This window comes from Acanthisitta chloris, unplaced genomic scaffold (genome assembly GCF_000695815.1).
Source record: "Acanthisitta chloris isolate BGI_N310 unplaced genomic scaffold, ASM69581v1 scaffold1753, whole genome shotgun sequence".
Lineage (NCBI taxonomy): Eukaryota > Metazoa > Chordata > Aves > Passeriformes > Acanthisittidae > Acanthisitta > Acanthisitta chloris.
Genome location: NW_008664237.1, coordinates 11971 through 24582, shown reverse-complemented (window position 1 = coordinate 24582; position 12612 = coordinate 11971). Strand labels below are relative to the sequence as shown.

The 12612-nt window shown below is 48.4% G+C and overlaps 1 protein-coding gene across 1 annotated transcript in view; it reads left to right on the top strand.

Moving 5' to 3' along the window:
• The window catches only part of LOC103798967 (plexin-A4-like), a gene marked incomplete at both ends in the record, with an annotated part of 147928 nt that overhangs the window by 123879 nt on the left and 11437 nt on the right, over window positions 1–12612 (top strand). The window contains 4 exons of the mRNA XM_009071257.1: window positions 2175–2271; window positions 5344–5534; window positions 11284–11435; window positions 12062–12179. Coding sequence (XP_009069505.1) covers window positions 2175–2271; window positions 5344–5534; window positions 11284–11435; window positions 12062–12179 — 558 coding nt within the window. The remainder of the gene's footprint in view (window positions 1–2174; window positions 2272–5343; window positions 5535–11283; window positions 11436–12061; window positions 12180–12612) is intronic.

The following is a 12612-nucleotide window of genomic DNA, read 5'->3' as shown; positions in this document are numbered from 1 at the left end:
CTGAAAAATAGTCACTACTTGCCTCTATTGGATTTCACTTGGTTCATTTTGACTCAGTTCTGTACTTGGTCAAGTTTGCTTGGAATTCTTAACTCTACTGTTGGATGTTGTACCTGATTCCAGAATAGTCATTCCTGAAGTCTGTAGCATCCAAGTCATAGAATCATAGAATTTAAGGGTTGGAATGGACCTTACAGATGATCTAGTCCCAACCCCCTGCCCTGGGCAGGGACACCTCCCACCAGAGCAGGTTGCTCAAGGCTCAGCCAACCTGGAATGAAACGCCGGGGTTGGGGCAGCCACAGCCTCCCTGGGCAACCTGGGACAGTGTCTCACCACCCTTAGACTAAAAAAATTTTTTCTAATATATAACCTAAACTTCTCCTCCTTCAGTTTGAACCCATCACTCCTTGTCCTGTCCCTGCAGTTCCTACCCAAGAGTCCCTCTGCAGCTTCCCTGGAGCCCCTTCAGCTCCTGCAGGTTGCTCTGAGCTCTCCACACAACCCTCTCTTCTCCAGGCCAAACAGCCCCAACTCTCTCAGCCTGTCCTCGTAGGGAAGGTGCTTAGCAACTTCGTGGCCTCCTCTGGACTTTGCATTATTCCACTTCTCCTGCCTGTCCAGGTCCCTCTGGATGTCCCATCCCTTCCCTCCAGCTGTGACTGCCCCACACACTTGGTGTGGTCAGAGAACTTGCTGAGGGTGCACTCAATCCACTGTCCATGTTGCCAACAGTATTGCTCAACACAACCGTTCTGTTCAACACTGCTGAAAATACTAAACAAGGCTAGACCCAGGACAATACTCCTTTTGGAACACTCTCCCAGCCTGACATGGACCTGTCTGACCTTTGGTTTTGACAGTTCCTGCATAAATCGTGCTTTCTGTGAGTTCATCTTTCCCTTGTTTGTTTATGGGAATCTCCTGTGGGGTAGTAGCAAATACTCTACTGAACTCGAGATAAATCACATCTGCTGCCTCCCCTTTATCCACAAAGTCATTAAGCCTGTCAGAAAGGAAATTAGATTGGGTTGACACAATTTGTTCTTGACAAATCTGTGCTGGCTGTTTTTTATCACCTTATCATCTCGCAGGTGCTTAGAAATTGATTGTTTAATAATTTGATGTACTTTCTTGCTGTGAAGCCAAGTTAGGCTTACAGGTCTGTAATTACACAGAACCTCCCTTTCCCCTTTTTTAAAGGGGGTTCCATGTGCCTGTTCCCTGATTTCTGAGACCTCACTCAGATTCCAAGAGTTCTTCAAAGCTTCACTAGTGTAGTTAACCTCAGGTATGTTCTCAGGACGATTGGAGTACACAGCAGAGGTGCAGTTGGATGGGAGGCCCAGAATGCATCATTTACACCTTGGAGGTGCTCCCAAGAGATGGAGAACTATTTTCCAGAGCTGTGCTCAACATCTGGAAAGTGAATTTCCAAGGGAATTCCTATCACATCCAAATATGCTTAAATCATGGACTATTTTAACAAGGACATGCAGTGATAAGACAAGAGGGAATGGATTTAAGCTGAAAGAGAGTGGATTTAGGAAGGATATTAGGAAGGAATTCTTGGCTGTGAGGGTGCTGAGGCACTGGCACAGGTTGCCCAGAGCAGCTGTGGCTGCTCCATCCCTGGGAATGTTCCAGGCCAGGTTGGATGGGGTTGGAGCAACCTGTGCTGGTGGGAGGTGTCCCTGTCCATGGCAAGGGGTGGAATAAGGTAATCTTTAAGATCATAGAACCATCAAGGCTGGAGGAGACCTCGAAGGTCATCAAGTCCAACCATTAACCTGTCACTGCTGTAACTCCTCAACCAGATCCTCCAGTGCCACATCCAGACACCTCTTAAACACCTCCAGGGATGGTGACTCCACCACCTCTCTGGGCAATTCCCTATCCCAGTGCCTTCCAGCCCAAACTATCCTGTGGTTCAATGGTTCTCTGAATATTCACCTCTTGGCTAAATGGGCTGTTGAAAGGGGTTTGAGATCCCCAACTTGGAGAGCATCCCATGGCTTTGTGGCAGGTGATGGTGATTGGAGAGGTGTGTGACAGCTCCATTTCTCTTGTTCACAACGTTCAGCACCACCTCTTCCCTCATCCCCTCCCACCTCTGGGCACTGTGTAAGTCTGAGTTAGGGGTTGTTTTTTTGTTTTTCTTCTCCCACTCCTAGTATTCCTACGAAGGGATGGAGATTAACAGCCTGCCAGTGGAGCTGACAGTCGTGTGGAACGGGAATTTCAACATTGACAACCCAGCACAGAACAAAGGTAAAGAGTTATTTCAACTTGTCCTTGGAAGTGGTAACCTTAGCAACAAGCCTCATTGCTCCCTACCCTTAACAAAGCAGCCACCATCTCCCCGTGCTGTCTGGTACATCCTTGTTCTCTGCACTCTGCAAATTATCAATTTGGGTGTGCTTTGTGCTCCCCCCTCCTTCCCCAGCCTTCCACTTCTCTCATTCCACCTGAGCAATGTGACTCTCCCTCCCACTTGTGTTGCTTTCCCTCTCCCTTCATCATCTTTGCCTCCTGCTTGTGCCCACATTTCTCTGTCTGGTTTTCCTGCCCCTCCTTTTCCAGCTTTCTCCCCCCTCTTCCTTTCTCCTGCAGTGATGCTCTTCAAGTGAACATGCCAGGAGACAGGGCTGTGTGCTCAGAGCAGTGTAGTAATGAACAGGAGAGGGGGAGCAGAGAGGCTGCAGCTTGCCAGTGGGGAAATTCTGAACAAAATCAAATGGGGGGGGGGGGAAAAAAGGTCTGAAAAGCACCTCCTGCCCAGAGCCTGTGTGAGTTTAACTACCCCAACAGCCTTTCACAGAGGGACACTGCACATCCCTCTGTGGCCCTGAGTCAGGGGGTTTGCTGGGGATGGATGGTGCATTCACATCTTCTTCCTTCTTGTCCAGCCACCCTGAAACCTTTCCCCAGGCTCCCTCTCCTCTTGGCTGCTCTGCATGTGCAGCTCAGACCTGCAGACTCTGAGCTTCTCACACCAGCACCTCACACAAGTTTCTCCCTCCCTCTCTTTACCTTCTCTTGGACACATTCCACATCTCCCACTCATTCTATCCTCATCAGGTACTCCCATCCTACTCTCACAGCATTTCTCACCCACTTTCATGCTGAGGAATGATGGATGAGGTTTCCACCAACACCACAATGAAGCTGGAGGGCAATGCAGATTAAAGCTCTTGTCTCCATGGCATCATCCCATTCTGTCCTTCTCCCCCTGCTCCTTTCCCTCTGATGGCTCTCTCTGTTGGCTCCCATAGCCAGTGGGGCTGAATGCCAAAGGTGCTGCTCTGTCTTCCCCAAAACTGTGGCTCTTGCAGGTTAAATCCACTCAGTAAACACACCAGGCTGGAGAGCCTTGCCCAGCCCTGGCATCCAGCAATGTGGCACAGCCTGTGTTGAACCTGCCACCTCCCTCCACGTGGAAGTTGTTTCCTGCTCTCCAAGCTGTGCCACAGCATTGCCAGGAGAGTGCTAATTCCCAAGGGCCCAGACTGTGCTGTGGATTGTGATAACCTTCAACAGAAGTCAGAATTTGGGCACTGGCTCCAATCCTGCTTAGTTTCCTGCTGCCATTACAGCCTTATCATCCTTGACACAACGTGGTCCATACCAAGAGTGTGAACACTGTTTTGGGGCAATACTGAGTTGTCCTAGGTGATGCAGGAGTAAATTCAAGCTCATCATCATGATCATTGTGTCTTTAGACATATCTGTGCTGGTGACATAGATCAGGTTTGAACTCAAGAAACATCTGTGGTGCTTAGTCTTTGGCACAGGCATTTAAAGTTCTTGGGTTATTCAGAGCCTCAAGGTTTTAAGTCATGGCTAGGAAAAAAAATCTGGGAAGTGGCACTGGCAGGTGACTGTCCCGAAGGAGTAGTTTGGATGATAGCAGCATGTTTTGGGTCAGGAGAGCTTAGGCATGTGCACATGGAGACATATCACACACACTTGAGGACACAGAGCTGCTTTCAGCTGGCCAAAGTGCCACTGCTGGCACATCCAGCATCACTGGGGCTGGGCTGGGAGGCTGAAAGGCTCAGCTGAACCAAACCTATGGAATTCCTTGCAGAGATACTCCTGATAGCATCTCAGCTCAGCAAATTTGAGGAAATGTAACAGAAAATGAAGGAAAAAGCTCTTTCCCATGAGGTCTGTAAAACACTGCTTGACAGGTGTTTTCCAAGCTGTTTTGGGGGTACTTTTCTTGTTCTTGGCCTAGAGAAATTAAGAGTTTCTGAGCTTTTTCTTGCATTGACCAATACTTGCTGACTTGTAGGGTGCAGATATGGAGAGACAGAGCTTTTCAGCTCTGGGATCCAAAGGCTTTGAGCTTTGGGATTGTGTATAGTAAGACCACAGCCAAGTCTTTAGTCACCTACTGACACAGCAGAACAGAAGCACAAAGGGAAAATTCTCCATCTTGGAAAGGAATCCACCCCCATTCCCACAAACAGAGAAAGAAAATCAAGTCTGAGAGCCTCAATTCTGTCATCTTCATCTTCTGGGAGGAGAATTCTGCTCTCAGCTCTCTGTGTGGCTCAGGCCTCAGTTTGCACAGCTGTAAAATGAGGCTAAATAACATGATCTTGTTTTGTAGGAGAACTGCAGTGTTTCTAGGCTTCATTTGAAAAAGGCTTTTAATCACTTAACGGCCCCAAATGGAGCTCAGCATTAATCATTGCTGTCTGTATTAGAGGAGGATCAACTCAATGCTTCAAAATGTAAAGCAGCCTGAGTTTCTGGAGCAGAACAGGGAGGAAAGGCTGGTTGTGAGTCCCTGGGTTCAGCCTCCTGGTGAACCTGTGTGGATTTGCTGTTCACTCTCAGGATTTCTGTTCAGGAGGAAACCTGAGTGGCATCACCTTAACACCCAGTCCTGGGTAGTTTCATACCAGGCAAATCCCCAGATTTAAGCTATGGGTAGACCAAGGCTAGAAAACAGGATGAAATGCTGAGGCTGAGACTTTCAGTGACACTTGGTGACATTCAGAGAGTCTCTGACTGTCTGGAAGGGACTGAGGTCAAGTCACTGCCCAAGCAGTGTTCACCCCAACTCTTCATACTGAGGGCAACATCCATCCTTCTGCTCAGCTTCCAGAAGTATCTTTCATGGGAATGAGCTCTAACAAGTGCAGTTAGCTTCAAGGAGGATGTAACCATTTATCCTCATGCTCCTCACCACCCTTGAGAGGTCCCATCCTGCCTCTGGGATGAGCAGCCCAGAACACCTTCCCTCTCTCACTCATTCTCCCCTCTGTCATCCCCCCACGCTCCCATGCTTTCTGTATTTCTCAGGTCCTCTCTGTTTTCCTGTCCCTGCAGTTCACCTGTACAAGTGTGGGGCCATGAGGGACAGCTGTGGACTCTGCCTGAAGGCTGACCCAGACTTCGAGTGTGGCTGGTGCCAGGGGCAGAACCAGTGCACGCTGAAGCAGCACTGCCCAGCCCAGGACAGCCAGTGGCTCGAGCTGTCCAGCACCAAGGGCAAATGCACCAACCCCAAGATCACAGATGTAAGTCATGGATCTGCAAAAAGTTGGGGGATTCCCTCTCGGAGCCTTTCCTTGGTTTGTTTTCCTGATTGGGCTTTGGGTTGGTGATGGGAAGGTCAGGGCTGAGTTCTGCTGGGTCAGGTAAAGCACTGTGGGGGATTGGAGGTCATGGTGGCCTTCAAAGGCAGGTACACAACTGCAGGTGTCTGCAAGCCAGGCATGAGCAAGTTGCCACCATAGTTCATGTGGAGCACAAACACAATCTGGTGATGCAACCTGAGGAACCCCTTAGCATCTGACCTGCCCACAGGAAAGCCTTTAGGAGACCTCAGTCTATTAGAAGAACATCTGAAGGTGAGACAAGATGCTCTGGGGTGTCTCAAGTGGTCAGTCTGAAGGTGAATCAAAGGAGCCCAACTGTCTCTTGAAACAGCCTCTCTGGCCAGCCTGGCTGAGGAGGAGACATTGAGTGATCCCAGAGTGGTTTGAGCTTTGCTGACAAGAGGTCAAGGAAAGGAGCAGGTTGTAGTTCATGCTTCCTGCAGAATGACATGGACAAAGTCAATGTCTAGGAGAAAAACAAGACTCCGTCGACTCCAGCAGATTGAGGCCCCTTTGTTTGCCTGGCTGACTTTGTGTGGAGAAAGAAGTCTCCACAGAGCAAACAAAGCCTTGTACAAGGGTCAAGGAGGAGGCAGGACCAAGCCTGGACTAAGAAAACAACTGGAATTGTCCTGTTAGGTGATAAAGAGAGAATGAGGGCAAGACTTGAGGGAAGGACCTGCAGGATAATGGTGTTCTTCAGGAGGTTTCCTGGTGACTGTGGAAGAGCTGGGGAAAAGGTTCAAAGGGGAGATAAGAGAATACAAAGACCATAGAGGGAGAGAGAGAGCAGAAGAAGGGAGAGAAGGCAAAGGAGGCAAATCAGGCCTGGAGTCTAAAGGGATTTTTATCTGCTGTCTTAGGATGCCTTTGCCAGAAGGACAGGCATCATTTTCATGGGACAGGCAGCAGGACAGAGCTGAGCCTTAAAAATGAGAGTTCCATCCTTACCAAGTGCCTCCTGCCTTAAGCATGTCTCAGTCCCCATGCCTGAGTCAATATGAGCACCCTCTTGGGGTGGCCAGGGCCTTATTGTGCCAATGAGAAAAGTCAGGAGGGAAATGAGGCAGAGAAAGAAAGGGGAGATGCAAAGGAGGAAAATCCAACCTCCATGGTGGTTTAATAGGGTTAATTAGGTGAGTTATTTTCCTAGAAAGCAAGAAAGGCTTGTTCAGTTGTATCTGTGAAGAATCCAAATGTGAGAGCACTGTGGACAAACCCTAAACCGATGTCCATGCTTGAACATCTTGGGAAAGCAAAGGCTGCATGAAATCTGGTTCTGCCAGATGCCACTGAAAAGAACCCACTGAAAACCTTTTGCTGTGTTTAGATCCATTTTCCTGTCATTCTTCTCTTCTCAAAGTACTGCACGAGTTCAACTTATTCTGATGTTTATGGCTTATTCTGGTGTTCCCAAGGTGAAAGTCTCCACCACACCTGGATTTATGTGGGACTGGTAATTTTGAAGCTGTGAAACCAAACCCAGACAGCCACAATGGGCAGCTAGAGCTGAAAACTTAACTTTGAGGCCTTGGAAATTATTGGGAGGTGGGGGGAAACTTTTTGGAATATTTTCTGATTCTCAAACCTTCGGAAACACTCACAGAATTTGGTATGGGGAAGCTGATGATCAACTAAAGCAGAAGTCCAAACCACAAGGAGCTGACCATGCATGATGTTCTGAAGGTCCACCCACATTGCTCTGCCATGTTTGATCCCAACCCTGCACCTCCAGCCTCTTTTTGAAGAGAAAACACTCATTCTCCACCCTACAGCTCCAGTGGGGATGTACTTCTAATTCTGCTGGCATCTCCTCCAACAGCTCCCAGAGCTCCAGCAGATCATTGCAATATTTGCTCATGAAATATTCCAGCTGTCTGCTGCAATCATAAGTGGCTCTTGGAAAGTCTTTTGCTGAGCCATTAGCATGGAAGTAATCTCAAGTGGCTGCATATATTGCAGCTAATGGGAGGTCTGGAGCAGTGGGTAGGAGCTTCCACACTCTGGAGAGAAGCCAGGGCTGGATCTGTGCAGGGAAGAGGAGGAACAACATGTGTGCTCACACTTGCACGGGCACAGAGACATCCCCAGCACAGAGCTCCCCCCAACCTGCAATTCTGTACCAGCTCATGCATTTATAGAGCCACTCAGTGAAATGAAAGGTCTTACAGACTCACTGAGCCACAAGACCTCCTCGAAGAGTGACAAGCAGCAGCTCCTAAGAGTGGGATGCAGTGTGGCAGCTCTGGGTCTTCCAGAGAAAGCTGAGGCTTCCTGGCAGCTTTTGTTTCCCTGCCTGGGTTTTTCTCTCTTAAACTGACAGGTTTTGTTCCACATTTTTGCACCTGTGATGGAAACAAGCTCCTCCTCTCTCACTGGGAGAACAGCCTGGTAACTCCTCCTTCTTGGACACACCTATGGGAGTGCAATGAGATGGGGTTGCAAATACCCTCAGGTGCTCCTGGGAGAATCCCAGAGCCTCCTGTTTTAGGGAAGTAAGTGGATTTGAAGTTAGCCTTGACAAATTGAATACCACCCAGGGAGGGTTTCAGAGGTGCTGTGTTGGCTTCACTCTGTGAAGTTTCCTCTTGATGTTTCTTGAGTCATAGCAAGAACTTTTTGCAACATCATGCTTTACACAGAGACGGAAGGGAGAGGAGAAGGTTTCCACCAAGGTTTTTTTGTGACTTCTGCAGTGAAAATTTGGTCTCAAACTTTCTCCTAGCTCTGAAGAAAAGGGGTTTTCTAGCAGAGTGTCCTGAGGCAGCCTCACCTTGAGTATTGTGTGCAGTTTTGGGCACCACAATGTAATAAAGATATTCAGTAATTGGGGAGTGTCCAAAAGAGGCAACGAAGATGGGGAAGGGCCTTGAGGGGAAGCCACACGAGGAGTGGCTGAGGCACTTGGTGTGTTCAGCTGGAGAAGAGCAGACTGAGCACAGAGCTCATGGCTGGATCCAACTTGCTCCCGAGGGGCAGTGCAGGGGCAGCTCTGCCCTCTGCTCTCTGGGACAACTTCACTTCCTCACGGAAGGAAGTGCAGGAGCAGCACTTACCTATTCTTTCTGGTGAGCAGTGACAGGACATGAGGGAATGTCCTGAAGTTGTGTCAGGGAAGGTTTAGGTTGGATATTAGGACAAGGGTCTTCCCCCAGAGGTGTTTGGGCACTGAACAGCTCCCAGGGCAGTGGGCACAGCCCCAAGGCTGACAGAGCTCAGGGAGTGTCACGGAAGGAAGTGCAGGAGCAGCACTTACCTATTCTTTCTGGTGAGCAGTGACAGGACATGAGGGAATGTCCTGAAGTTGTGTCAGGGAAGGTTTAGGTTGGATATTAGGACAAGGGTCTTCCCCCAGAGGTGTTTGGGCACTGAACAGCTCCCAGGGCAGTGGGCACAGCCCCAAGGCTGACAGAGCTCAGGGAGTGTTTGGCCAATGCTCTCAGGCACAGGGTGTGATGCTCAAGGATGGTCTGTGCAGGGCCTGAAGTTGGACTAGATGTTCCTCATCCTTCCAACTCTGCATATGCTGTGACTACACCTTCCTTTATTCAGGGTAAAGACATTAGTCACATGAGAAAACAATCCTCTTTTGACCTGCTGTGTGATGTTCCCTGAGCTCTTCCAAGCATTGGTGAGCCCTAATTAACCACAGACCTACCTAACACTTATCTTACTAGAACAAGCAAAACTCACTTGATGGCAAGTTTAACACCACAAAACAAACCCAAACTATTCCATGGGGAGCTCAGTTCTCTTACAAAGTGTGTCCAGTACATAAGGAACAAACTAGAACACAGGAATTTTAGTTTATCTTTCTTTTTTCATCTTGAGAACATATCAGGTTGCAGTTGATCTGGTGATGTGTTCCAGCATCATTCATAGAGTGTTTGATCCAGACAGGATGAACTGACATCAGCAAAATAAGTGTTTCAAACAGAAGACTTTGCTTGAATGGACATTTATTAATGATTCAGAGTAAAAATAGTTTGGAAATGTCAGTTTCAAGTTTCCAGTGTTGAGTCCCCAACTGAGACAATCAGTGTTAGTTTCTCCTGCAATAGACATTTCATTTTCACTCTCATTTCCAAAGATACCTCCCTCATTTCCTGGGAAATAACCATCAATTCCTCTCTCTTTCTTTCTCTTCTTAGCCATTTTCTACTTGTCTATCAAACTCATAATCACAGACAAAGGTCAAATCTCCAGTCAACCCAAATAATCCTTTCCCCTGTCAGGCTTAGGAATGTTGTGCTGTTTTCTCTTTAGGCCTTCAGTATCCTGGTGACTTTTGGAGTAGGAATAAGCCTGTCAGGGTTCTGATTTTGTTGGCTGGTACTGATCTGGTTTTTGGACCTGAGATGGGACTGCAGCAGGGATCTTGTGCTCTAGAGGTTGTGTCTATGCTAGACAAGTCTATGGGTCCAAACACTTGGCTGTGATCAGCTGTGCTATGAATTGGTTGGTTCCCTGCAGAGTCAGATCAAAGTCACTCAGTCAGGAGGTGCTTCATGGCACCTGAAATTACACATCCTAAAATAAAATACCCTAAAATAACATCTTTCCTAAAGGTACCAAGTTCTGTCTCTCTTGAATAAAGTTGGACCTTCTAAAAATTGGCCTCTGGGTGGAAATCAGGCTCAGCCTGGTGCCAGGCTCAGTGCTGGGAAGCAGCTGAGAGCAGCCCTACTAATGCCAGTGCCTCAACTTTCCCTGCCAGTCCAACTGCTAGGCAAGGGTCTAGCTGCCAGCCCCAGATTCCCACTTGGCAGAGCCATTGGCCAGTGGGTACAGACCTCAGACAGGGAATTCCTCTCTCCTGTCTGCAGAGAGAGTCTCGCCAAGGCTGGCAGATGGCATCCATGGCATCCTGAGTGGGCAGCAGGGAATACCCTTGGAAAGCACTGCTTGAACCCCTTGCAATGAGCAATGGCAAAGCATTTGGGCAGAGTGAGTAACAGGAAGGGCAGAACAGAGGTGATTCAGGCCCAGCCCCATGATTTCAGCCTTGTTTCAGTGGTGAGGAACAGCTCATTTCCACCTGGCTCTGAACAAGGGTGATGGATGTGGTGCAGAAATGCTTTCCCACTTCCATCCCCCAGCAGTGCCTGGGCCAGAATGGTACACAGACACAGAGGTGGATCCAGGGTGAGAGTCTGCAATGGAGCTTTGGAGTTTGAGTGGTGCTTTGGCTCTGCTGAGCAAGACACAGTGATTTTACCCCTGCTAGGGTCTGGGGAAGGTCCAGACTGGGATGCCATTTATGTCCTTGTCTTGTTCTTTCTCTGTTTCTTTTCACCACATCCCTCTCCTGCCTTTCCATGACTCATAGCTATGGAGTGCAGAGCTCAGCTGCACCACCAGAAATCCCTCTCCTACCTAGAAAACATCTTCTCATCTCTGGGTGTTTTGCAAGTAGTTGAAAGAGAGTAAATGAGAGCTGGGATAGAGTTTTGTATGCTCTGAGGTTGGGGTATATGTGCTAGGTGTTTGCAGGGCAGTTAAGTGATGTACCTGGAGTAGGTTTGTTCCTTCAGTTCAGCATTCATGGGTGTCTCTAGTGGTCACAAAGAGGCCTGGGATTGCCTCTTCTTTCACCTAAGAGGATTCTGGGGTTTTTTTACACAGGTGATTTGTTCATTCTCCTTTTTTTCCTGGCTTGTTTCTCCAGATCAACCCAGTGACAGGCCCTCGAGAAGGAGGGACCAGAGTTACCATCCGTGGGGAGAACCTGGGGCTGGAGTTCAGGGACATCGCGTCCCACGTCAAAGTGGCTGGAGTGGAGTGCAAACCTCTGGTGGAAGGGTACATCCCAGCAGAGCAGTAAGTTGGGTGTGTGGCAGACACTGGGCCACAGCACACCTAATGGCACTCGTTCCTACCTCTAGGGTCTGCTGAGAAGTCCATTCCACCCAGCTTGGGAATTGAGGAGTGGAAGATTCCATTCCTCATTCATCCATACATGTCCTTGGGTTGCAAATGTGGGTAATCCTCATGGCTTATGCCCTGGAGTTGTCCTCTGTTTTGCACTAAACAATCCCCCAAGAGGGTTCAATTCCAGTTTGAGGGTCATCAGTCCTGAGAAGAAGCTTACTAAGTGTAGTGAGTGGTCATTAAACCTTACATCAGCCTCCACCCTGCAAGGCTGGAGGACAGAGAGGGCTCTGGGCTCTGACCTCAGACCAGCAATTCTCTGTATATCTAAGTGAAGATGTGTTGACTTACACCACTAAAGCATTTGTCCCACCAAGTTCAGTGGGACAAGCCTAAAGCTACCACTCTTTGAAGAATAACTCAGTCCACAGTTTGGATTCTGGCTTGGACAGAAGAGGGTGGGTTAAGTCTACAGTCCATTCCCCAGCACTGTGGGCTGTTTGCTCCAGTTCCATCTTAACCAGAGCACCAAAGCTTCCCTCTCACCTTGCTTCTGGTTCCTGTTTTCTCCCCAGGATAGTGTGTGAGATGGGAGAGGCCAAGCCCAGCCAGCACGCTGGATTCGTGGAGATCTGTGTGGCTGAGTGCAAACCAGAGTTCATGGCCAGGTCTTCACAGCTCTACTACTTCATGGTAAGTTCCTGCAACAAGTTATTCTTAGCCCTGAAGGTCCTTAGGTCTTGGTTCCCTTTGCTGCATCTATTCATTGTCCTTCACCATACTGAGCCTCTGAGCTGTTCACTGCTGCCCTGAGTGCACCAAGTTGGTCATTCCATTTCCTTTCAACATCTTGTTCTGAGCAAAAATAACTTCTCTAATTAAAGTTTTAACAGTCTAATAATAGTCCAGATGATTAGTCCAGTTACAGTTCCATACAGCCATGGTCCAAATTAGTACAGAGAATCCTCATTAATAGTTAAAAATGCTATGCAAGGAAGAAAAAATGGGGGGAAGAAAAAGGAAAAAATCTTCCCAAAAATCTTATTTTTCCTGGGTGTGATGCTTCTGCTACCAGCACCCTTAAGGTTGGAGGCATCAGTGTCCTCCAGAAACTTGGGGGTTGCCA